Source organism: Notothenia rossii, assembly GCF_949606895.1.
Source record: "Notothenia rossii genome assembly, chromosome: 6".
NCBI lineage: Eukaryota > Metazoa > Chordata > Actinopteri > Perciformes > Nototheniidae > Notothenia > Notothenia rossii.
In genome coordinates this window covers 14,785,761-14,812,204 of record NC_136909.1, presented here as the reverse complement: position 1 = coordinate 14,812,204, position 26,444 = coordinate 14,785,761, and the positions used below count along the sequence as shown (strand labels likewise).

The following is a 26,444-nucleotide window of genomic DNA, read 5'->3' as shown; positions in this document are numbered from 1 at the left end:
ATAACGTTCAGTTTGAAAGAAAGCATCTGCACTCGCGAACGCACGCGCATGAATACATGCACACACACACACACACACACACACACACACACACACACACACACACACACACACACACACACACACTGTAATCCTTATCCTGTGGCCATGACGTCATCAGACAGATTGTGTTACGCAGGGGCCTGTGGCTGGTGAAGAAGCCTTTCACTTTTACAGTACCTGGATATAGATAAAGTAATAATATTCTACAAGGTGGTTATCAGACTTTATATTCATTAAGCAATTAATCATATCTGTAGGATGTGGTTGCATAAACAATTTGGCACACCTGCCTTGCATATTGTCCAATCTTTGTCTTTAGGCCAATGCACTTATTTCCATAAAATATACCTTTTATTTGCCATCCTTTTGTTAAAAATAACAACCATTACATTTTAAGCATTACTATATTCTTTCCACATTCTGGTACAAATAATGTTTTAGTTTTGGTTTTAGACCTTCTATAACTACTAGTGTTAATGAATTAGTGATCGGGGCTGTCATTGTGTATAACGTCAGATGGATCTGGGACAGAGCTATTTATTGTCCTGGTTAGGCCCTATGCCCAATGCTGTGTCAACAGCTTTGAGATAACAGTGCAGCACTGACAGGCCCACATGGAATAGTCCACCAGCATTTTATGGCTGCCTTGAATGTCCTGATCCCTGTATCAGGCTGTAGAAAAAGGTAAACAGGGCAATAGACCATGCAGTTGTGTGTATATGTTATGCTTTATGCGCATGTCCTGTTCTGAATCCAGTATGTTATTACATGGAGCGTACAGCATTGGTAAAAAGTAGAGAAGAAAATATGAAGAATGTGAGAAAAAGTGGGAGATACGATTGGAAAAATAAAGAATATGGTAGATATTAAACTAAGAAATTGCATGGATCGAAGTAGATAATGAAAAAAAAGGGCGTAAAAGAAAAAGAGAAAAAAATTGAGACACAGAGAGAGAGAGAGAGAGAGAGAGAGAGAGAGAGAGAGAGAGAGAGAGAGAGAGAGAGAGAGAGAGAGAAAGAGTAGGTGGAAAATACAGACAATGGAGGAGGAAGATGGGGAGGGATAAAGGAAATGAGGGCATCAAGAGGAGCCATCCTGTGTATACAAAACTTTATCGCAGCAGTGAACAGAGAGGAGGATGGCTTTCTCAAGCAGGCTGACATGCTGCTCCCAAAGACCCTCTCATTCATTAGGATTGATGTGTACATATTGCCGCCTGCTACGGGCCATGCAGTACCATCTGTAGTGGGTTAGGCAAATACATGCCGACATGCATGTGTGTATGCATGTCTGCGCTGGTGTGTGTGAGTCTGACGTCTCCTGTTGTCAGCCATCCAGGGAGCCAAGCAGAGGCTACAGACCACATTATATAACTAGTCTGTGCAAGCTGCGCCTGTGGCAAACCCCCACATAACACACCCACATGTTCACTCCCCATGCTCACCTAAAATCATACAGAAGTGCAAATGAGTAAGCATTTTCCCTCATGTTAGCAGACTTTTGTTTAAAAAAAATAGAAGAATTAGGTTCCACACATGACTGCACATATAGCCATCGTTTCTTCCAACAATTACACATGGACACTTTGACTATGCAGTCAAGCCTATGATAGTGTAAACCCCATAGCTCTGTGTGAGGGCACAAGTGTTAGCCCATGTATAAAGTGGGTTATTGGGGTCATTTATTTTGCAAGGCAGGCTGGAGGGAGCAGAGAGGCAGGCGGATCAGTCAGGTTGATGGTATGAACTCTTGACCCCAGGAAGAGGAGAAAAAAGGCGGATGGGGGCGGTGGAGGGCTTTAGGATGAGCGGTGGCTGCTAGTGGATCAGTAAAGGTGTTACATAACAGAGGAAAGCAGACAGAGGGGGAAGAAAACCGGATGTGGGGCAGCTGTCTGCTTAATGTTGCTCCTTGATGGCTATCCAGAAAAGATTGAGGTAATAGATAGATAGATGGATATACAAATGTCCAAAAGGAGAGAGGATGGCATGACTTGGTGTGGTTTAGTGGGCACGTCTGGGATCTAAGCATACAGAGCTAGACAAACAGAAGGATGAATGAAAATATTAATATAAGGGAAGTGTTGCTAAAAGTAAAGATGACAGGAACTGTGCAAGGAAGTAGAGCTGCAAGCCATCTCCCTATGAAACCCCCTCTGGCCTTAAAGCAAAGCCGTACTGGGACGCACAGTATCCAAATGATGCATGAGCTTCTTTGTCTGTCTGGTCCTCCTGCTCCAAACACACACTTGCACAAAGACACTGACTCAATTTGTGACAATCCAGATTAAACCAGAAGGTCGGCGTATGTGTGTTGAGTGGGTGTTTGAGTTCCTGTCACAGCGTTTCTAGCACTGTGGTCTTGCCTACACCCATCAATATGTCACTATGAGAGTCAGAAATACATTCAAAAAACTGGGACAGAAACTCATCCTTTCTTCACGCGCATAATATGATTTTACATGCCAACAATATTTTTCCCTTGCTGTGCTGCCTTGTCGGGAAACTGACACTGGCCAGCAGGTGAAGTCTAGACGTCTGTGTACAGTTTACTATAGGTCCTTGGCTAAAAATGAAACCTGAGCTTTGCAGCTTCTCTTTCCACTCCTCTGAGCTGCATGGCTCTCACAGACTCCTGCTCATCCTTCAGTCAGGCAATTAACAAACATTGTTGAAAGCTTGTGAAAGTTCCAACCAATTAAATATAAACCTGAGAGGAGGTGCATATATTTTAGGTGCAGTGATGTGCAACAAAATAATTGTGTTATGGTAGTTGACCGATGCATGACCACACTCTCGCTCGAAGCCCGATGCGTAGCCTCAGATGGAGGATGATATCTGGGAGCTTGGAACTGTTGATCCCCCCGAGAAACTCTCCACACCACCAACGCCGCCTCCTGGTTACATCACTGCTCACATCATTCCATGCCTCACAGACCGGCCCTAAGCTCATTACCCGAACACACATACATGCATGCACACACACGTACACACACACACTCACATGCTCATATGCGTACTGACTTCCAGACTCCCTCGGGTCAGTAGAATGTTAAACTGTCCTCTGGTCTCTTTTATCTTTCTGTTAGAGAGCCACACATTAGAGAGAAGCAGCATCAGCAGCAACAGCAGGAAAAGCTGTAATATTTCCCCCTGGGCAGCCTTGGTTATTGTCGCTCTTGCTCTTTGATCCCAGTGGCATGACTGACTGATTCTAATGCTGGGTTGACAGTCCCTCTCTTTCTCTCTAAGACTCTAATAATCCCCATCCTGCCTTGTCTCTATTTGCAATCCCTTTTGCTGATCTACTGTTGCATTGGAAGTGCTAGGATTAATACTGTGCGTCCTCCCCCTTTACTACATATTGTGGATGTTGCTGAACCATTTATGTATTATGTCAGGATTCATACCTCATACCCTTCATCCTTTGGCTGCTGTCCTAGTGCAGCATTACAGCCTGCTACATTTGCGGTGACCGTCCGGCAGATAGCTGTTGGATAAGTGCAAGGTTGTGGTAACTTTGTATTGCTTCTTCTATCTTTTTACTCCTGCAGTTTGTGTCTCTGAAGGTGTTGCAGCTAGGCAGGGGGCAAGGGAAAAAGAGTATTTATAAAAAGGCACTGTTTTTTCTGTTCCATATGGACCATTCAGGAAACGGCAAACTTGACAGACACTTTTCTTCAGCTCACATAGACAAAGGTAGGGTCTCTGTTCTGACATAATTGGGACTACCGGTACTTTTCACAGGAAATATGTTTTTGTTGTTGTTAACAAGGGAAATCATTGCCTGAGGTCTCTGTGGTAGAAATATGTTCTCTATTGCAGCATTAGCATTACGTGGTCTGAGGTCTATAGTGACATTGACAGCAGGTCAAGGCTGTTAAGCTGGATGCACACATGGCTCATGTGTCCTATTATGAATGGATGCCATTTTTAGCTGCTGGTGTCTGTCGGTGCCGGACTTAAGTGTTGCACGTCAATGGAATAGCAAGTGAAGGCCTTTATGAATGTTTCAGATGCTCTATTTATGGAGCCTTGGGGTGGGTCTTTGAACAAGTTGCAAGAATGGATGGACTGATTAGCTGGCTACAGGTCTTACTGTGTGTGTTTGTGTCCGTGTGTGTTGGGGGGGTGGTCTGGTTATGCAATACAGCAGATTCTTCCAGGATCTTTTTTTTAAATGGGTATTAACAACGTGTTTTGACATGTCAGAAATGTTTGTAAGCAGTTTATAGAAAGGGGATTTTGATAAGCTTCACAGGGTTATATGGTTTTAAAACAGGAAGTCAGTTGAGCTGATTGCCCCATAACCACTTATGTCTTGTGTTATGGTTAAGTCTGTTGACAGGTTCTCTGCTTACTGTAAATGTAGTTTACCCCAACGGATGATGGGCATCCATAACTATTAGAATCCTTTTTTTTTTTGGATGCATTGGATGCCATCCAGAATAGATAGATGGAAATACTGACAAAAAGAGGAAAGGACAGTGAGCTCAAGGGATGTCTCTCTCTTTTTTGTCTTTCTCCCTCTCAGTGCTGTTACAGAAATAGCTCTGCAGTCCCTCTATTCCTCAGCCTGTAAACCTTGTGTTCTTTGAGGAGTTTGGCAGAAGCTTCCGTACACTGGTCAGTACAGCTATGGGGGCTTAGAGCCTTAACAAAGCTTCTCTGTGCTGCACTGCAAAATTGTTAAAAACACTGTGCCGAAATGCAATGTGTGTGATTCCTCCTGGGATTCGTGATCAATGAGATTTTAATTGACCATGAATATTGAATTAACCTCTTTTCTTTCTCTCTGTCTTTTTTTTCCTACTCTCCAGGGCCCTCTCCATGGATATAGACACAGACTATGAGCGGCCCAATGTGGAAACCATAAAATGTGTGGTGGTAGGGGATAATGCAGTAGGCAAGACCAGGCTAATCTGTGCCCGGGCCTGCAATGCCACCCTCACACAGTATCAGCTGCTTGCCACCCACGTGCCAACCGTCTGGGCCATCGACCAGTACCGTGTATGCCAGGAGGTGGGTGCGCACACACACATGAACACACAGCCAAACACAGTATGGAAAAAATCACATATAGACAAACTCTGGCACACATTTTGACCTGGTGCTGTGGCTAATTGTGTTTATTGCATTTCTATCACAGTTAAATGCATCTCTTTTAAGGCCTTCTAAATCCAACTTGAAAAAGATTACAATGCAGTTCGACATTGTACATAGTTTTTCTTTCTTTCAAAGGGCTTGCATAATTACTTAATTTCCTCTAAAAACTCCAACACCACAATGAAGTGAAAACCTTTTGACCAGCTAACAGGGATATGTGTCTGTGTTTGCAGGTGTTGGAGAGATCTCGTGATGTAGTGGATGAAGTCAGTGTGTCCCTGAGGCTGTGGGACACATTTGGGGATCATCACAAAGACAGAAGATTTGCCTATGGCAGGTGAGCGGATACAAAAACATTTTCAAACATTTTAGCATCGAGAATCTAATTGACCACCTTGAAACATGTTCGAAAATATAGTTTTGTCTTGGCTGAAGACTTTGTGAGGCATATACACAATTTCCTTTGGCCACTATTTGACCAAATTAATTGTTGCGCAAGTAAGTTACAATGAGACCGGATCTAATCCATCACACCTACGTAAACATGCCCACATAACATTTACTTACCCAAAAGTTACGTGTTATCCAGCTGCCACGCTTGAACTCTGCCCTCAATCTGTTACATCCTTCCTCCACCAGACATGATTGGATCATCGCTCTATCCTCTTACTCCCTGTCCTTTCATGAAATCGCTTTTATTGGCATCTAATGCAAAGTACTTATTCCCAAAGCAAAATCAGCAAAAACTAATCCCAACGAAAGAGACCAAGCTGGACCACATGACAGTGACATTGAAAAGTGAAGATACATTTTATACATTAGTTCTACATTGCTGAGGCATTAAAACATATTTATAAAGTAAAGTGAAACACATTTTTTGGTTTCTTAATTTCACCCATGTACGATTCCATTGTATCTATTTTAAGCTACCCTTCATAAATGAATGTGTCTCTTAGATAGTCAGAAGCCATTACCAGACATCCAACATCCACACACATGCATGTAAATCACAATGTGCAATCTGTGAGTTCTGTCAAGGGTGGGTGGAAGCACTTTGTGTAACATGTCATGTCGCCTTTGGCGGGTGCATCTGCGTGACAGAGGGTGACTTTGCGCATTTGAAGGTTGCATGTTCAGTTTTTGGCTCAAATTCCCTCCCCTCTATTGTGTTCTCCCACCTTTCAGTTTCTGTACTTTTTCACAGTGATCTGCCTCTGTTTTGATGTGTGTGCGTGTCTGTCTACATGTCCTGTATGCTTTGTCAGCCTGCAGTCAGCTGATAAAGACACAGTGCCAGCTCAGCTGTTTTCAGCCTGCCTGCTTGCCTCCCTGGAGTCTGCAGCTCCAGGCATCGTGCTCTTCCTCCTCCTCTTCCTCCTCCTCCAGCCTGCCCCTAAACTCCTTTATCTCATCCCACCTCGCTCATCACTGCGTAACTCAACTCCCATCATTAGTCTCCTGTATACCCATGCTGCACCTTAACCCTCTCCACACCTTCCTCCGCTCTGTAGCCTTTTGTTGATATCTATACTCAAAACATCACATTGTTAGACAATACCTAGACTGTCACATGCTTTTTTACGTTAACAACACTCTAGCTAGGAAACAAAGCCTATCAAATCAGCCTAAAAACAGTCAGTCAAATCTAATTTAAGCCCATCTGAAACAATGTTTTCAGTCGGCATAAATGTGTTTAGAATGTGTCTAATTCTGTTGCTTAACTTAATAAGTAAAACACTTGCATATTGCACTTTTAAGCATTCGTGAAGGCTGTTTTTATCATACTGTCACAGATTCAGTGACTGATGAGGGTTGTCATGCCAGGCTGTGTTGGAAAACTTATACAAATGTTTGCACGAGACCCATTCAATCTATACAGGAGATCTGATTATATGTAACATCTGTGCTTGTGTCTCTGTGTCCAGACAAATGTTTCTTATATAACCTGACAGCTGATGACCTTTGTAGTTTGGATACACCACTAACATGCATGCATGCATTAATGAGCTGTAAAACAAGCCACTGGTGGAGTTATTTATTATGCATTAGTTGGGGTGGTAAGTTATTGGTGGTAGTAATGTTAACCTGTTTGCCTTATCATTTGACTTACATGCGCTTTCTCATTCAGACAAACCTACATTCAGTATAAATACACATCTTCAGTGAAATAAACATCCAATGCTATTCCAAACCAGTTATCCTATCCAGATTGTAGAAGGCATAAACACGCCATATACATAATTACAATTTGTAGGTAATCTGCGTTGACCTGCAGGTTGAACTTGAAAAAAGCTCTGCGGTGCAAAGCAGCAGAACTAATGGGTAATTCTAGTACTAATTTTTAAGGCATTCAAATAGGTGCTTTCGAAAGATAGGTCAATACTGGACAGGTTTAAAGCCTTCAGGGGCTCTTAACGAACAATTTTATGCTCACGTAGAGGCACAAACTATGGCAGTGGCTGGAAAAAAATCATTTGACCACGTGAACAAAAGCACGAACACGTAACATGACCTCAAACACACTAAGCCATTATAACGATCCCTTGACAAAGTGCTAATGTGCATTCCTGTGTGTGTGTGTGTGTGTGTGTGTGTGTGTGTGTGTGTGTGTGTGTGTGTGTGTGTGTGTGTGTGTGTGTGTGTGTGTGTGTGTGTGTGTGTGTGTGTGTGTGTGTGTGTGTGTGTGTGTGTGTGTGTGTGTGTGTGTGTGTGTGTGTGTGTGTGTGTGTGTGTGGCCTAGCATTACTGTACTTGTGGGGACTTAAATCTGTTTACACAGTCACATGTGGGGACTCGCCACCCTTATGGGGACAAATTGGAGGTCCCCATGAGGGGAATCATTAAGTTTAGGGTGAAGACTTGGTTAGGTTTAGGATTAGGATTAGGGTTAGGGTTAGGGTTAGGCATGTGTTGGTTATGGTTAAGGTTAGGATAAGTCTCCAGGAAATGCATGTAAGTCAATGTAATGTCTCCTGAAGTGATGAATACTGTGTGTGTGTGTGTGTGTGTGTGTGTGTGTGTGTGTGTGTGTGTGTGTGTGTGTGTGTGTGTGTGTGTGTGTGTGTGTGTGTGTGTGTGTGTGTGTGTGTGTGTGTGTGTGTGTGTGTGTGTGTGTGTGTGTGTGTGTGTGTGTGTGTGTGTGTGTGTGTGTGTGTGTGTGTGGTGATGTAATGCTTTGGTTTTGTATATAATGTCCTTGGGAATAGGAGATTTTCCGAGATTACATTAGTGAGAGTTAATTTTAACTATGGAACCTTCATCTGCAATTTCAAAAACAAGAGTGACTTTGTACTGTGTGCCTTCATAATTAATTCAACTTGTCATTTTTGTAATGCAACTTAATTTGTTTTATAAAACCTCTCCAAAGATGCTCCTTTTTTTAAGATTTAGAAAAACTCGTTCTGACAACACAAAAAAGAGGTGAAATTTGAAAGAATGTAATTTTTAGAAATGTTAGCTGATTTAAAAGTAAAGTCATTAAAGTAAAAAAGATAATAAACAATATTATGGCGAAATATTAAGCTTTTGTATACTCCATATGTAGGCCGTGTGTGCTGTAGAACAGGTATTTTACCTGCCCAATGCAAACAGTGCTTAAGTAGTGTGTATTGATGGTGTCAAGTTCAGGATATTGTTTAGCACCTCAGATCGTCTTGTGCATACAGCATGCCTGATAAATATAAAAAACAGGAAGACACACTTCAATATCTGCAGGCTATCAATGATGGTTTTTGTTGCACACAAGTTACGTAAGTGATGCAATGCAAAATAGGCCTGGCGCTGCAGGGGTCAAAAGCCCTGTGTTGTGTTGTTTTAAGAAGTAAATGATTTAGGAGTTTTAGAATCTCAACTGTCAGCATTGTAATGGTTCTAAATAAATCCATCTCACTGTCACAGAGCTTTAATTAACATTAACTAGAGACACATGCACAAACATGCCATGGAGAAAACAGCACCAGATAACAGCTGCAAGTGCTGTCTGCCTGCTCAAACACATTGGTTGAGGAAATGAATTTGTGTGTGTGTGTGTCTGTGTGTGTATCCTGATCTATTCTTAGCCTTCTTTTTGCGGTCCATGTAGCCTTGGAGGGCTTAGGGATATTTATGTAAGAGAGAGAGAGAGAGAGATTGGCCTCCCCGATCACCAGTCCAGAGACACACACACACACACACACACACACACACACACACACACACACACACACACACACACACACACACACACACACACACACACACACACACTCTTGCGACCCCAGCTAGCAGTAGATGAACAAGCTTCCTTCATAAACATATCACATATTTTAACAAAAACTGACAAGATTTTGAGTGACTCAGGATTGACCCCCTTTTCTCTTTCTCTCTTCTCTGTTCCCTTTACTCCATCAAAGACCATATGTCTTCTCCCTGCTGACATCTCTGACTCACAACAAATCAGCTCTCTTCTGCCTTTTCGGTCCCACCTTATCTATATTAGTATGTAAGTACAGGAAATCAATACTTCTTTCTCTCCCTCTCCTTTAGGTCTGATGTTGTTGTGCTTTGCTTCTCTCTGGCAAATCCCAATTCCCTGCGCCATGTACGCACCATGTGGTTCCCGGAGATCAAGCACTTTTGTCCCCGGACACCCATCATTCTGGTTGGCTGCCAGCTGGATCTGCGCTATGCCGACCTGGATGCAGTTAACCGTGCACGACGACCACTAGCCAAGTGAGAAGCCTTCTTCATCCGGCATTAACACGCATATTCATATATTTGAAATGCGCCACTGAAGTTTTTTTAAGTGAGGGTTGCGTGTGTGATTGCTCCAGTAAATCTAGATAAGTATAAGCTTTGTAACCATTGTTTGGCTGTGAGTAATTTAGATAATTAACTTCCATCCCAATTGTTCCATCATATCACTAAAGTCAAGTTAGATCTTAAAATGTGTACTGAGATGAAGACATCACAGTATTGCTTTGTGCAAATTGTATAAAAGATACTCACTTCCTGTTTTCTTGTACTTCTTTTTTTACTTGCAAACACGGCCTTCTTTTACATCATTATCTCTTCCTGTCCCACAGACCGATCAAACCTACTGATATCCTTCCCCCGGAGAGAGGCCATGAAGTGGCAAAGGAACTTGGGATTCCTTACTTTGAGACCAGCATCGTTGCCCAGTTTGGAGTCAAAGATGTTTTTGACAATGCCATCCGAGCCGCCCTCATCTCCCGTCGTCACCTGCAGTTCTGGAAGTCCCACCTGAAAAGGGTCCAGAGGCCTCTCCTCCAGGCCCCCTTCCTGCCTCCCCGCCCACCTCGCCCCATCGTGGGCATCCCAGACCCCCCTCCCACAGATGGCGAAGGCCCAGATTCCCTTTTCTGCCAGCCACTGTGTACAGATGTTCTTTTTCTTCTGCATGGTGGTGCCACTCGCGTATTTGCACACAAAGTATATCTGGCTACTTCCTGCTCAAAGTTTAATGACCTCTTTACTCTTGATCTTGGTGGATCCTGCATGGTGTCACAGGGGGAGGAGCAGGAGAGGAAGGACAACTTGGAGAGTGGGGAGGAAGATGAACAGAGCAGGAGAGGAGCTAAGGAGCAAGCTGGGCGCACCAAGAGCCTGGACATTGATAAAGACGGGGCTGATGGAGGGGTTCGCGGCCTGAATCGCCCCCAGCTGCTGCAGCAGGGCTCTCTGAGGACTTCCCAGAGTGATAATGCACTCCCCTCTCGAGCCCACTACTCCCTGGGAGCACTAGGGACTGGCCGTGCACTTTCAGGATGGGGAAGGGGGTTCCTGAGTGTGTGTCTGGAGCATGTTGATGATCCCATGACTGGACAACCACGACTCATGACTGTGGTAGCCATGGATGCGCTTATACAGGAAGAACCATTCAAGGTGATAGACCTAAAGATGACTAAGATATATTCATGCATTATTGGGTAAAAGAATATACATCTGTTGATGTGATTATTACAGATGTTTTTGTTGGTGTCTCATAGTTGTTCCAAAGCTGTGTGTTTGCTCTGGTTTCAGGCAGTGCTTCAGTACCTGTACACAGGCAGTCTGGATGAGGGCAGGGGGGATCTGATGCAGATAGCCACCATCGCAGAGCTGCTTGAGGTGTTTGACCTCCGGATGATGGTTGCCAATGTTCTCAACAGAGAGAGCTTCATGAACCAGGAGATTACCAAGGCGTTCCACGTCCGCAGAGCCAACCGTATCAAGGAGTGTCTCAATAAAGGGACCTTTGCTGGTAAACCAGAGTGCCAACCATTCAGCGCATTAATACTTTCAATAGCATTAGTGTGTTTAGATGTTTTCCATATATGCATTAGTAGGTGCATGTGTGGGTGTATGTGTGTGTGAATAGTGGAGGATTAAGAAAAGCTGATGGAGTGAATGTGCAAGACTGTTTTGCTAATTTTCAGCATTCTTTTAGTCTCTGAAAATGTACACTGTGTACATTTTTATACATGTTGTGAACATTTTGATCACATATTTGACATAGAATATTTGCTATAAAATATTAACTGTTTGTTGTGGTCGTGGTTTGCCAGTTTTTTACTTCCTTTTAAAGCCATTAGGTGATTTAATGACTGTGTGTCTGGTCATTTGTTCGCTCTTGTGTGCTTCCTGTGTCTTGTGTGTCTTGTCTGTCCCACTAAGCTGTTATGTATGCATGTTTTCACAGTATTTCCAGGCAGAGCCAAACATCAGCTGTCTCAAAACAAAGCCTGTCTCACATTCACTTCTTTCTGTACTTTCTGTACTCTCTCTGTTCATTTTTATGGTTTTAACAATGGGATTATTTCTTTAAAATGCTTATTGGAAATGATATTGATAAACAAAGATACCAGAAAAATTCTATAATGAGATCTGCTTTATCCAAACTTTATTAAAGGATTGAATAGAAAATATATAAAATCTTTGCTTACAGATTTAGCCCATTATGACATTTTAACACTAACAGGGTTGTTCTCTATCAACATGTTCCCTTCCAAAGCTCTAGATCAGAGTCCAAACAGGATTTACTGCTTGACCTACTACCCTGCGCCTGCTCTCTTTCCCTTACTCTGTGTCAAAAGCTGTTCTGTCTTTCTGTCAATTTATCTCTCTGTCTGTCTACCTGTGTCTATGTCTCTGTGTGTCTGTCTCTCTGTCTGGCCTTCTGCCTGCCTGTGTGTGTGTCTGGACGTCTGCCTTGTCTGTCTTTCCCCCTCTGTAGCTTGGGCTTCTGTGGCACTCCACGAGATGAATGCTCTTTTCCACCCCGGTTTTAGATGTGGTGTTCCGCCTGGATGATGGCTACCTCCCGGCTCACAAGCCCCTGCTCATCTCCAGCTGCAACTGGATGGCTGCCATGTTCCGTGGCTCTTTCATGGAAAGCTACATTGAGGAGGTGAGTTAAGACAACTAAATTCATTTAGGCGAGTTTCCTTAAGTTTTGAGCAGGGATTTAGTTTCTGTTTCCTTAATCTTTGGAAGAAAACTCAGATCAGACTTTAGGGGAATCTAATCGCACAGTAACATATAATAAAAGAAGAGATTAGGCAAAGGTGAAGGGGATAAGGTTGTACTCTGGAAATGTCTGACCTTCAAAACATTGTACAACCTGCACATGTGTACTTCTGGTATGTAATGGTTTACTGCTCCGGATGCCTAAGGCCTGTTATAAGATTGACGTACAAACCATTGTTTTACCTGCAAATGTGGTTCATGTTCTGCAATTACTAGACCCCAGGAGGTCCTGCATACACAATTAGCACATATTGAATGTACCTCCAGGAACATTTACATGTAAAAAAAAGCATGCAGATGTTGAACTAACCTAATCTCAGTACTCAAAGTAGGCCCAGAATAGTACTTCTTTTGAGATCAGAATCCTCTAAGTGGCAGGTCTGGTTACTTCAGGTGTGCTTTCACCTGAGGATAAGCTTCAGGTCGTCTTCTGCCTCCTTCAAGGCCAGTGCCTGTGCACCGGACCTGACCTTGTCATAGAGGAAGTTCATGTCTCCGTCTGTCTTTAGGTCGGAGCTCCCCGGACTGTGTTGCAGAACCAGATTCCCTGGGGTATGGTTACTTTCGAGGTCAGCAGGATTTTGGTTACATAGATTCAGGCCCTCAGAGGGATTGGAAGTAATCAGAGAGAGACAGACAAGTAACACAACTGTTGCATGGTCAGTTTAAGTTTAAAGCTCAACATTCTTGAAGGCATGTGAGAAGAAATAAACCATTTTGTTTTCATGCGGATGGCATGGAAGGTTTTTCGAAGACACACCATGCTAGTGGGAGTGAAAAAAGCAATTGCGGCTATTGTGGACGATGGTGAAAACAGGACATCAGCATCAGTGAGGGGGCACAGTGTTTTCTGCCGGTGGGCTGCCGGTGTCTATGGTTACTCTAAACGCTTCATGTCAGTGACTATTGAGGCATTGTTTATGGCCTGTGGCTGGCAAAGAAGGCAGGTGCCCTCGAGACAAAGACTGAAAGGCAGAATGTTTTCTGGCATTATATTTTCATGTATCTGCATTTTTTTTGCAAAGCTTTTCTTTGCTAATTAGTGAATGTGATTTTTATATGTAAACCAAAAACATGCCAGATTACCAGATTGTAAACTGGCGTACGTATCATGTTCACTATCAGGCACTCATTTTATAAACCAAAGCCATGATTTAATATTATTGTTTAACTTCCATTGGAATCATATCTAAATGATTGGTTTTACAGTTATTTCAGGTAATATGTTAAAGCCATCTACCTCAGTGAACAAGCAATCAGTTTTATACAGGGGAATATTCTTAGACCTATTCCAAATAAACAAAACATTTACACTTCCATAGAATTTGTCAAATGTAACTGGGCTGTTTCATTCATTTTAGGACAAGAACATGAAGAATAAAACATTAAACAAGGGTTAACATTGTTTACCTTGTTTAAGATTGTTATTTAAATCAATTATACAGCAAATTAATAGAACCTGTAACTATAACTGTGAAAGTAGCATGTGATCAGCCAGCGCTATGCTATTTCCTGCTAATCTCACACTTCCTTCCTGGTATTTTTAGGCTCACACATTTCAGTGTTCATGCGGTTGTGTGATAACAAGACCAGTCTAGTTTTGTGCAGAACTGCATCAAGATAAGTGTTTAAAAGCAGGATTATTATCAGAATAACTTGTATTTTGTTAAGTATTCGCAACATTATAGACACATTACCAAGTAATCATCTTTCTGGATGTCAGTCATAGTTAAAAAGGTGTTATCTATGGTGTCATAAACCACGAGTCAAAATAAATGTTTAAGGTTTGTGTGGACCGTTGTACAGTCTCACCACTGAGTGTGTCATGGTACACCCCTGGATTATGTTCCAGGTGTGTGGTTTTGTGTTCATCATCGAAGTGTGCGTCCCAGTAGAGTGTTACAAGTTGAGAAGTCTGTTCCTTTCTTGTTCTGCTCAAGAAAAAAGAAGAGACTGCAGATTTGACAGGATTTTTTTAATCTATGAAGACTTTTTTCTCAGTAAAAGAAGAATAAGTCTCATTCTTACTCCTTAAACCTTGTACCATCCTTATCTTTGGTGGTGGCTGTGTGACTATGCTTCTCTCTCACCCATACATTATTTTAAATATTTTCAACTCATTACGTCTCTAAATGTTCAATTGCATTGAGTTTAGGTTTTTTAAAGCCTAAGTGATGTCCTTGAAGGGCTAATCTATTGTATCTGTAGTTATGCAAATAAAATAAACTTGCAATTAAGTAGTTATTGAGCTCTAGTACAGCAGACCAAGAGAACAAAAGAACACCTGTCAGCACAGCTCATTGGTGTTATCCATACATGTCCTTTCAATGTGAATGTCACTCAATATTGGCTTCCTGGCCTCAGCTGGTGCTTCATGCTCTAGAGACCACCCTTGTCTTGGTGTTGTGACTTTTCAGTCTTAACGAGAGGTCGCGCCAGCTGACATTCTCTTAATTGGCTATGGTAATGGAAATTGAAGAGCGTCTCTGTGGGGACACTCGGAGGGAGAGCTCCTGGAGGGGGCCGGTCATCACTTGCCTCAGAATTAACCTTCCTTCCACCCTTCCTGGGGTTAGACTGCATTACCTGTCGCTGAATGCCCGGCTATCAGTTATTAGGCTTGTTTGAAGGTCAAGCTGTTTTTATGCATGTATGTATATCTCTACCAAGTGGAAAAGTGGGACAAACAAAAGACAAGCATGACCAGGGGGCCTTTAGTAGCTATGGTCTAAATTATGGTCTGGCGACATCTAGAGGTCATTGCCTGTGATTGCTTTTATGTGGACTCGAATTTGGCACTTTGTACCCACTTTTAAATATATGTTGTATTCCCCTTTACTGACTATAACTCTGTGTGTCTGTTGTAAAGTCATCACTTACAGGTGCTAACTTTTTAAGTTCATCTCTAGACATGCTGATGCATGTATCACAGGAGAACATTGAGTCTATGCGAGTGCTTCCAGGGTCAGATAGCAGGGTTGCTTTTGTCTGGTTTGGGGTGTTTAGCCATATTGACAACATGCTTTCCACCAAACATCACTTGTATCTGAATCTAGATCAAAGAAAATTGAACCAGAAAATGTCTTCTGCCCTTTACCTCCAAATACCCACTGCACTGGTTTCTTTGATAGTACTCTTTTGGACCATACACCATTTCTCGCCATTGCATTAAAGCCTACATTTAAGTCCATTATTTCCACATTGACCTACAGCTCTTCATTACTCTTCATTTTTTGTTTTGTTTTATCTTGGTCTTGTCATTTTCAGGTCTCCATCCCTAACACCAGCGAAGCCTGTATGCGTGGGGTGTTGGAGTTCCTGTACTGCAGTCTGCTGACACCCTCTCCTGGGCTGGAGCCCATGGAGCTCATTATTCTCGCCAACCGTCTCTGTTTGCCCCGCCTTGTCGCCCTCACAGGTAAAGACTGCATCTGCAGTAATATAAATGTGGCAAAGAGAACTAGGGAGGCGTGTGGTGCAGTGTGTTGTGCGTTGGTGTTCGGATCAGGGGGTTCAAACCCCACTGCAGTCAGCATGCCGTAGTGTCCCTGGGCAAGACACGTCACCCAAATTGCTCCCGTGGGGATTGCCCACAGTATTGAGTATGTAAGTCACTTTGGATAAAAGCATCTAACAAGTGAAATGTAATGTAACTACCTATTTATTTGTCTATTTCTAACAACATGTGGCAGGACATGGTTTTGAAAGAGCTTTTTTTCTGTTTGCACAAAATGCCTTTTATCAATGGCTCAAAAATATTGGAAGTGCAGAGAGTAGTGTTCAATGCAGACTGCAAGACAGACCCAGAATGTATGACTGGAAGATAGAAATGTGTCATGTCAGTGGTGCATGTCAAAAGTTATATTGACATGATTAGGAACATTTTGTGCATTTTCAGAACAGCACGCTGTGGATGAGCTTCTCCAGTTGTCAGCGAAGGGAGGTGACATCGATGGACAAGTGTTGGCTTACCTCGAGCTTGCACAGGTTTGTTCACAAAACTGTCTATTTACTTTTATCCCATTGATCTTAATATGATCAATAGTTTTTTTCTTACCTTTCTAAAGGCTTTTTCTTCTAAAGCTGTAAAATAACATCTTTAACAAGTATCTTTCTTCTGTTTTTGCAGTTCCACAATGCCAAGCAACTATCAGCTTGGTGTCTCCATCACATCTGCACAAATTACAATAGCATCTGCCGCAAGTTCCCCAAAGAAATGAAGGTCATGTCTCCAGGTAAAGTCACCTCCTCCTGATAATCTGCCTTTCACACATTCAGCTTTCCCCTCAGTTCATCTATTACACATTTTGAAACTTGTTGAAGCATTTGGTTGGAGTGGGAGAGATGTTTTTTTATTTGGTCAAATGAAAGGAAAACATAATAAAAATAGTAGTTGAAGAATCCCTCATGAGCTGTTTGCTCTCTAACATCAGGAACATTATAGACCACATCAAATCAAAAATGTTATGAAGGTGTGAATTAATTTTACTATTAGGTTGTAATGTGATCCCAAGGAAGCAGAGCTACTGCTCGAAAGTAAAACACTCTGATCTCATGGGTTTAATTCCTAAAATAATCTTTAGTGACCTCACCTTATTCACTTGTCCTCACACCTTTATTGCTGTTGCGACTTTTTTATGTCATTATTATTCGAAATCCTAAATCCTTCATCTTTTTGATCACCTTTTCTGTACATGTCTTTGTCCCCCTCTCTGTAGATAACCAGAGGCACTTTGAGAAGCAGCGCTGGCCTCCTGTGTGGTTCCTGAAGGAGGAGGACCGCTATCTGCGCTCACAGAAAGAGCGCGAGCGTGAGGAGGAGATCTTACGCAAGCAGCACACCAAACGGGGCTGGTGTTTCTGGAAACATCCGTCCTCCTCTCCCCACGTCTCCTAAACGGTTTCTCCCATACTGTTCTTCATCCTGACCCGGATCATCCTACCCTTGAATAACTAACGCCCCCTGTAACACACATAGAGGATGTGGCTTTGAGTCCTCTAGCAGTGACGAAATGACTCTCAGTGCTACTACGCCTGAATGTCAGCATGTTTGGGGGAATGTATGTGCCTCTTTATAAGTGTGGGTGACTTCATGAGTGCATTTTGGTAAGCTTGTGTGAAAAGGTAGGATTTAACTAAAGGGTGTGTCCATTGATGTGTGAGTGTATGTTTGCGGTTGGAATGATTGAGTAATGCTTCCGAGTTTATGCTTCCCAAACGCCCTGATCTATAAGGGCAGCAGCGTTGCATTGCAGCCCCTTGTCCCCTTCACGAGAGCTCCGCCCCCCCACCAGCACTCACAGTGTCCCAGCCTTTGAGTGATTGGACAGGGACCAAGGGCTCTTTATCTCTCTCAGTCTCCTTCCTTCACATTGACCTTAATGACTATACACATTAACCACTGCTGCTTTTCTCTGGAAGCTTACCTCTGCCTTCACTTCTACGCAGACTGTTAGCTTGCACATGCAGACTGGTGCAAAAGATCCTGCGCTCTAAAACCAGCACTGGAATCCCAGGAACTGACACATAACAATGTAATTATTATAATTTTAATATTATTTGGTCTTTTTATCTGCACCTTCTTGGACACTTATCAGGGAAAATGACACCCACTACTCCCAGGAAGTGAACCTTGATTACCATTGCAACGATGGGACTGTGCATCTGGAGTCTACGTTTGGTAACCCTAAACCTGTTGGCAATTCGGGATGCTCCAGTCAGAAGGCTTGATCATAGCTATTAGCCTCCAGTCTAGTATTGAAGTGGTCCTTGGTGTCCATCATCCACCCCTGCAACTCCCACCGCCTCCTCCTGCTCACCACATGCGCATAAATGAGAAACACAAGCTCTCCTTGGTTGGATTCACCAATCTGCACTTCAGAGACATTCAAAGTGACCACTCTATAGCAATGATGGGGGTAAGGAGGGCTCGCCTTACTCGATGCCTCTGCCATTGAGGAATGATGGATGCAGTATTAAACAAATGTGCGTGTTACGTCCATTGCACCTCAGCCAGCCTGCCTTTACACCCCTACACCACTAGGGGCAGCACTGCTCAGGGCCCCGGCCCTAACCTTCGCACTAACAGGAGTTTTTGTGCCTGCGCTTGCGTTTAAGTTATTCAGTTTAGTATAACTTAAATCCTTGCAGAGTGTTGAGAGAAGGCTAAAGCCCAGTGTTAATATTGCATTTTAAAAACGGAGTTAATGTGACTTCATTTTCACGTAATTCTGAAAACCAAAGCTGTGATTGTTTTGATCGTTTTCTTTCTCACTTCCCTCTTTTCTGATTCCCTGCTTCCTATAGGGATGGAGGAGAAAAGAGAAAGTGGCTTGTGGGGGATGGAGGCTGTATGGTATTTTAATCCCTTCTCGTGGTGTTTTCAGCCTGTGGTGTCAGGAGAAATGTATAACTGCTGGACATAACATATAACTGGCCTTCCATTTATTTTTGCTGGAATTTAAAATGGTGCTTAAGACACAATAAGACAGTGTGCTCATGAACAAACACACAAACATTGGATTTTATGTTCACAGTTAAGCGTGTATCTAGTTATTTAGTGTTGACCTGCGATTAACGGGCAAAATATTAATGATGGTATTCAACTGTCATTGTTTGACCTTACATTTTCTTCTCCAAATGCTAGTCTCTAAGAGGTCCTAATAGGTTGTTCATTTTAGAATGTGTAGATTTCTCATTTTACATACAGTGGTAACAACTTTAAAGGGTTTTAAATCCTACTGAATTCAAAAACATTGGTGTGTTCGGTTACGCTTCATTGTTAAACAGGAAAATGATATTACCTTAGATTGAATTTGAAATTTTGAGGTTCCTCTCAAAGGATTTTATATATTTCTGCAGATGAAAGCAAATATGATTTTCTCATTAAGGGTGCTAATTTCTTTGGGATTCGTCACTGAATGTGAAAATGAGACTTTGCGGCGGCAAGTTTTCCCATAAGCATGTTGTTCTATTTGTGGGTTTGCACCCCTCAGCTTTAGCCAGGCAACGGTAGGAGATAGAGAGATGGTGTTAGACATGTGGCGCATTCTGACGATCACCATGGGAGGTATGTTAAAGTAATTTTCGGCTACAGAAATAGAAGTCAGACTGGATCCCACGAGACCCAAGTGAGATTGAGCTGATTCCTTTCAGAAAAGAGTGAAAGTGGTGGAAAAATTGAACAAGTCTCAGCCAGCATTACATGCAACCTACATAATTTGGATTTACTACTGTTTCAAATTCATCCCATTGCAGTGCTTTGGGAATTAAGAAATAAAATAAAATAAAGGCTTGGACAGTTTCTGATTGACTTCCATGGGCACCTTTTAGTTTCTAATAGAAGGGGTGGCTATTAGCTTTGGCTTATTGATGGTTGGTATGACCCATTAAGACTCTTCTTGTGGTCCGTGTGCCTTATAGTTGGACAAAACAAAAAATTAGATTGGGATTTTAGCGAGATCTTAGTTTAAACACGCAGACAGGTGCTGCAGTGTTTGACATGATGGATACAGTATACAATGTTCATGATAGTTTAAGAGCTGTAAAACGGATGACCGTGTTGCTATATACACTCTTAGCCATTATAGTTCCTGAGGGGATTTTTGAGCCAACTGGAGCCATGCCTGTGGACAATATTCAGGCCTGCTGCTGGTTTATATGCAGACAAATGGCCTTAAATGAAACTCTTTGTAGAGTGTAGTACAGTAGGTTCGACTAATCATATAGCCTTGAATAAGCATGTTTTCCAGATTGGTAATAAGGTGGATGAACAATGACACCATGGTTGGACATTTCCACTATGGATTGAGAGGTAGTGATAAAATTGGACTTACAGGTTGATTCCTATACTGTAATTTCAAAACCACTGACTTTGAGAAAACAGCTTTTTAATGAGCACTGGCTGGCCTGTGTGCTGGAAAAGTGCTACTACTTTAACATTGTGGTTGATTTGCATGGTGGCCTAACTTTGTCATTATAATGACACTTGGTGTTGGAATGCACTTTCTTCTTTTTTTGTATATGACTATACCTTTCTGTGCTTAGCATGAATTGTTCCTTATGTAAGATTGTTTTTGAAACCTGATGATTGTAGCATGATATTTCCACTTAAGTCTTTCAGAATTTCCCACAATTTGCTCAGTGATGAGCTGAAAAACACGACAATGTCCAGCTTCTTTACTTAGTTGGTAACAAACCCCACAGTAGCTGTGGCTTTATGCACAACTCAGTGTTAAGAAATAAACTCAGCACAGCTCAAGGTAGCATCACTAATTATAAAAAATGCTGGGACATTTGCTTGAAAAAAAGGCAATGCAGAGGATCTGTTGCTGCTGTGCAGCTGTCCCCATTATGCTGTTACTGTATTTACTGCAATCAATTAAGCCTGTTCTTGTGATTTGTAAGATACTGGGTACAGGGCCAAACCTGAAAACCATCATAGCAACATTTACATTTAAATCATGCTCTGTTATGCAAATATTTTTAAGAATTTCCCAAATGGCTAAAGGCCAAGTGTAATGTCTGGGTTTAGCCTGTATGTATACAGTCTATGGTAATGACAGATGAATGGGGTAAAACATGATGTATGTTTCTGCTGTTACAGATGCATGAGTATATACAGCAGCGTTCCTTAACCTTTGGGTCAGGACCCTATTTCAGGTCACTTGGTATGCATTTGGTGTAGTGGGATATTTCTTAAACTAAAATGATATTATTTAATAAATTATCATAATCAGTATAATATTTATTTTTAGAGATGTTAACCTCCAGTTCATGACATCTTAAGAATTCTCTAATAAATATTATACAATGAAAATGTTGTGATAAAGAGACGGGGTCATGGACCAGAAAAGGTTAAGAAACCCTGATATACAGAGAGGGAGAAACGGAGATTTTACATTTGAACTTTTAAACCTTGTTGGCTTTATTCAGCTCTCAGTTTATGCTCCACACTGACCCTTACAGACCAAAGCCACACTGAGAATGGGAGATAAGGTTTTGGTATTCATCCTGATTGTCTTGTTCTATCCTATCACATCCTTTTTACTGTCACATTCGCTTTTCTTCCTTCTCCTCAGGCCTGGCTTTCCTTTTTAAATGTCAGGCCTAGTCATTGAGAGAACACCTTGTTTTTAGTCTTTGGTGTGTCCTTTCCTGTGCCTTCAGTGAAATCTCACTCTTTTGGCTCTGTACAGGCTGGCGGCGCTGCACCTGCAGCCTCTTGGGCTCAAAATAAAGTTGATCAAGCCAAGAAATACCCACCTAAGCACAGAAATAAAAGTAGGCAGCTTTCTTTAATGTACATTATCTTAGCACTGGCTATTTGGGTCTTAGTGAAAACTTCCAATTATGACACAGAAATGGAGCTTTATAGCATGGTATTTCATCTATGCTAAAGCTGCGCAATTTAAATCATGAAATGACCAAGAAACCCAGCAAACCAGCAGTTTTAAAATAATGTTTTGCACTCTTTCAGGTGCCTGCACTTTCTATTATGTAGCTTAATACATCATTTTTGATAAGTACGTTAAGTCTTTATATTTACCAGTTTTCTTCATCCAAGTAAAATATATTATTTATTTTCCAATTTTCTGTGATATATTTCTCTCTAAGCCAAATGTAATAGTTTACCTTAATGCTTCCACTATTTAGCAGCAATGTATTAAGTTGCAATCCGGCATAAAATCAGATGGGGATCAGATTTGGACTACTGGTTGGATAAAAGGCAGATATTAGCTGTGACAACTATATATATTATGCTTTAATTATGATAGTTGTTATCCAAAGTACAGTACACTGTTGTCATTTTGAGTCACAGCTGGATTTAACCATTCACTTTATAACTGCCACCACACTGTATTGATATACTAAGCTAGTGTATGCTGTATAGGATTGTAAGCACAGAAAGGAGAGAGAGAGTGTTTGTATAGACACACGACGTGTGATTAATCCCAGGTCTATATACTGTCATTCTTAAGTGGAACGTGTAAACTGTATGTATTGTTACAAACTTTAGTTTCCATTGACTCATACATTGAGTTGTATTAACATTTACTGCTTATATAATTGTGTGTATTACTACAAAAACAGGCAAAAGAAAGAACACACCACACTCACAAAACTGTTAAGGGCTTTCAAGAAAACATACAACAATCAGAATGTTTTGCTGCTGTTGCAAAAATGTTTTGGAACTTCAAATTTGTAATATTTTTCAACCACTGTGATTTGTACAAAATTAAAAATAAGTTAGAAAAAAGTTGTTTTCCTTTTATGCCATTTCAGTATTTTGATGTTTGACATGGATTTTATTAAACTGTTAATCTTTTGAACTTGTCTGATATTTGTTTTTATTGTGTTTTCTGTATAATGTATGTCTTTCTGATATAAAAGTCTGTTCTTTTCTGGACGTAATGATACTCAATTTCAAGATGCAATTCAATTGCATAATTTAACTTTTATTTAGGGTAAGACCCACAAAACAATATAAAACATTAACAACCAACATAACATCAACGATCAACTCTCATATCCCACATGAGTGTGTTAAAATCCTAAAACAATATAAAAACACCAACCATCAATAATCAATTGTAATATTGACAAGGAATAACTATTTAAAGCATTCACAGAACTCACACTCACCTTTATTCATCAAGGAGGAAATGTGAAATGATAAAAGTCAATACAAAATAAAACTAAGGCAAGTTACGGTACAAGTGATGATGGATTTTTGGCAAAACTATATTGCAGTAAGTGTCTCTTTTAACAGTTCGACATATCAAAGGAAAGGAAAAGGAAAGCAGGAAACAGTATCCCCCTCCTGAACCCAAAGTCTCCCACAATGCATGCAAACGTACACATTTGATGCAACTCTGCCACCTAGTGGAAAGAAACTGTACTATGATTCATGTAATACATTTTCTTTTGGGAATAGATTCAAAACCTATTCTATTTGTTTTGCGTATGTATTGCCACCCTGGGTACAGCAGTTCAAGGTCTTCTGGCTGCCTCTCTACGATAAGCAGGAGATTCTTGGAATGATTTACAATACACAGAGGTTTAGGCCCTCTGAGATGCCCAAAAGAAAGATCATTGATGATAAATGTTTTACTTCACAAGAGTTACCTGAATTCATTCATGTTGAGGTGTACATGGATATACGCATGTACATCATCATGCTTTATTGATTGATCTTGATTGTAATTCAAATACAATTAAGAAAAACATGTGAAACACCACAATCATCTTCTATCTTATCATCAATACCTAATTTTCTCAGGAATCATTTTAAAAGATGTCCTCGAAATATTCTAGGAATTGCACTGTTTTAAATGTTTATACCTTTATCTTATTTTGACATTTTCTTGAAAACTGAATCAGATTGAATCAGCAACTCTCATGCAGGGGTTCCTTCAGCACATGCATCATCGAGATCAACATGCTGTGAGCAGAGACTTTTAATAGAGCAAATCTGGTGAGGGATCCCAGAAAGCCACAGAAACATGGGGGAGTGGGCCGAGTGTTCCCATGGTGATGTTTAGTGATGTGGCTGATGATGAGAAACTTGATGAGGTAAGATGGTGGTTGTGGGAAATGGAACATGTGTGTCCATATGCCATGTGTTTGCATGTGTGTTACAAGACTTCTTGGAAAACACAGCAGTAAACCTGCATTAATACGCCTTGACAACCAATGACGTACACCAGTTCCCTCTTACTCTAGTAAATTGAGATATTTACTAGAGGGTGTTCTGCAGCGGAGAACTCAGCTTCATCCATGGTCGCGAGCATCGGTTTGAACACTGATTACAGACCTTTATGCTGGGTCAGCTGTTTGATCTGTAAGCTGTGTTCAAGTTTCCCAACAACTTTGCCCCTCCTCTCGCACCGCAGCATCGGAGAACACAGTTTAAGATTCACAGACACGTGCTGACATCACAACATCTGGCTCTCATTTAGCAGGGCTCCCCTGGGAGTATAAGAAGATCTGAATCTGAGAGAAAAAGACAAAACACTGTCCAACAGTCCAGATTGTGAATGTGTTAGCATCTTTATTGACCATACAGGCACGATAGAAGCTAAACATAGATGAATCTTCTACGATGCTTGAGGAAGAATACGATGATTTAAATATAATATAGGATGTTTGATTTAGGACAGCACTTTTTTATGTTCACAGTCTTAGCTGATCAAGGGTAGGATCGTATTTGAGCTGAGCTTCAAAGCTTCCATGGCTACAATCATAAACCTTACACACATACAATATCACACACATTTCGTGGATATTTTATAAGCGGACCAAACTTAGAAATGAGGTCACTTGGTTAAGGAGGGACCGACACATTCCTTCCTCTATTTTACCGTCCTTCAAGTGTCATCTAATCTCATCTACTTGTTGTTGGTCCAGACCTCTCGAAGCTCTGCTCCATAAACAAAACTGTCTGCCCCCCCCCCCCCCCCCAGCACGCACACACCTCTAAATCAAGGCCTCTCAGAGCAAAGTTTATGAATACCTTATCATCCTGACACCACGGTCTAATTTAAGGCCTGTTTCGTATAGGAGGCGGACATGGAGTTCGTTTTTTAACGAAGACTTGTGGTCTCTTTCTATTCCTGCATAACCCTGCCATTTGCTTACGCTTTTCATATTTCACTTTAGCAAGGCAACCTCAAAGACTCGAGTCGGTAAAAAGCCTTTGTTTAAGCGCAGTCAGGTGAGAATGAAGCCGTTTACAAAGAAAGTGCAAATCTCACAAATGCAAACAAAGATCTTCTCTCTCACACACACACACAAACACACACACACACACACACACACACACACACGCACGCACGCACGCACGCACGCACGCACGCACGCACGCACGCACGCACGCACGCACGCACGCACACACACACACACACACACACACACACACACACACACACACACACACACACACACACACACACACACACACACACACACACACACACACACTGAGGCTCAAGGGGAAGATATCTCAAGTGTGTTGTGAAGGCGCATAGCTGAGCAGTGATCTCACCTGGAACCCGATGAGAAGACACCCAGATTCAAAGAAAATGTGCAGACCTCTCTCGCTCTCTCTCTCTCTCTTTCTCACACGCACACATGCACACACTCTCACATAAAAGTGCATCTATGGCCATGTATTATTGCGTTGTGTCTTTTTCCCCCTTTTTCCAACAACTATCTGTCTTTCCCACTTTGCCACATATGTATCTCTGATGCTTCTCTTTCTTGTATCACGCCGGTCTGATCTAAATCGTTTTTTTTTTTAATCCAAGTCATCTGCTGGTACGTTTGTGAGTTCAGCTATCAGATAAATGTTCACAAAACACTAGTGACACATTCCTACTCACTTGTATCATTGCCACTTGAGAGCCTCACCAACATCCATAGTTTTGAAAGATCTGTCAGGCTATTTGAACACTTTTTACTCAGTAAAATCACATAGCAAACCTACATTTTCTGTCCTGAGCTTGACCATAAAAATCTGCCATAAAAAATATTTACTTCCTAAAACAGAGCTTTATTTATTATCTATTAAAGTAATAAAAAAAAACAGGAAGGCAGAACAAATGTACTGGGTAATAAACATTAAATAGTTACTATAATGCTAAGGCGGCACGTTTACACAGGCGACATTGCTTGATGGTCTCCATGGGATCAATAAATAGTATATGCAGCAAGGTCTGACTTGTTTGAAATACAACTGGCACATAAGGTACTCAAAAGTCAGGACACATTCCAGCTGTTCATGCTGTAAAA

At 41.5% G+C, this 26,444-nt stretch overlaps 1 protein-coding gene across 4 annotated transcripts in view; it reads left to right on the top strand.

The window, feature by feature from the left end:
• Positions 1-22,984, top strand: part of rhobtb4 (Rho related BTB domain containing 4) — a 43,007-nt gene extending 20,023 nt beyond the window's left edge. For all 4 annotated transcript variants that reach the window (XM_079688860.1, XM_079688861.1, XM_079688862.1 and 1 more), the window contains 10 exons: positions 4,862-5,063; positions 5,381-5,484; positions 9,672-9,857; positions 10,211-11,030; positions 11,169-11,388; positions 12,416-12,534; positions 15,921-16,071; positions 16,552-16,640; positions 16,783-16,888; positions 17,372-22,984. In XM_079688860.1, coding sequence (XP_079544986.1) covers positions 4,872-5,063; positions 5,381-5,484; positions 9,672-9,857; positions 10,211-11,030; positions 11,169-11,388; positions 12,416-12,534; positions 15,921-16,071; positions 16,552-16,640; positions 16,783-16,888; positions 17,372-17,550 — 2,166 coding nt within the window. In that variant the 5' untranslated portion in view covers positions 4,862-4,871 and the 3' untranslated portion in view covers positions 17,551-22,984. The remainder of the gene's footprint in view (positions 1-4,861; positions 5,064-5,380; positions 5,485-9,671; positions 9,858-10,210; positions 11,031-11,168; positions 11,389-12,415; positions 12,535-15,920; positions 16,072-16,551; positions 16,641-16,782; positions 16,889-17,371) is intronic.
• Positions 22,985-26,444: the final 3,460 nt, after the last annotated feature.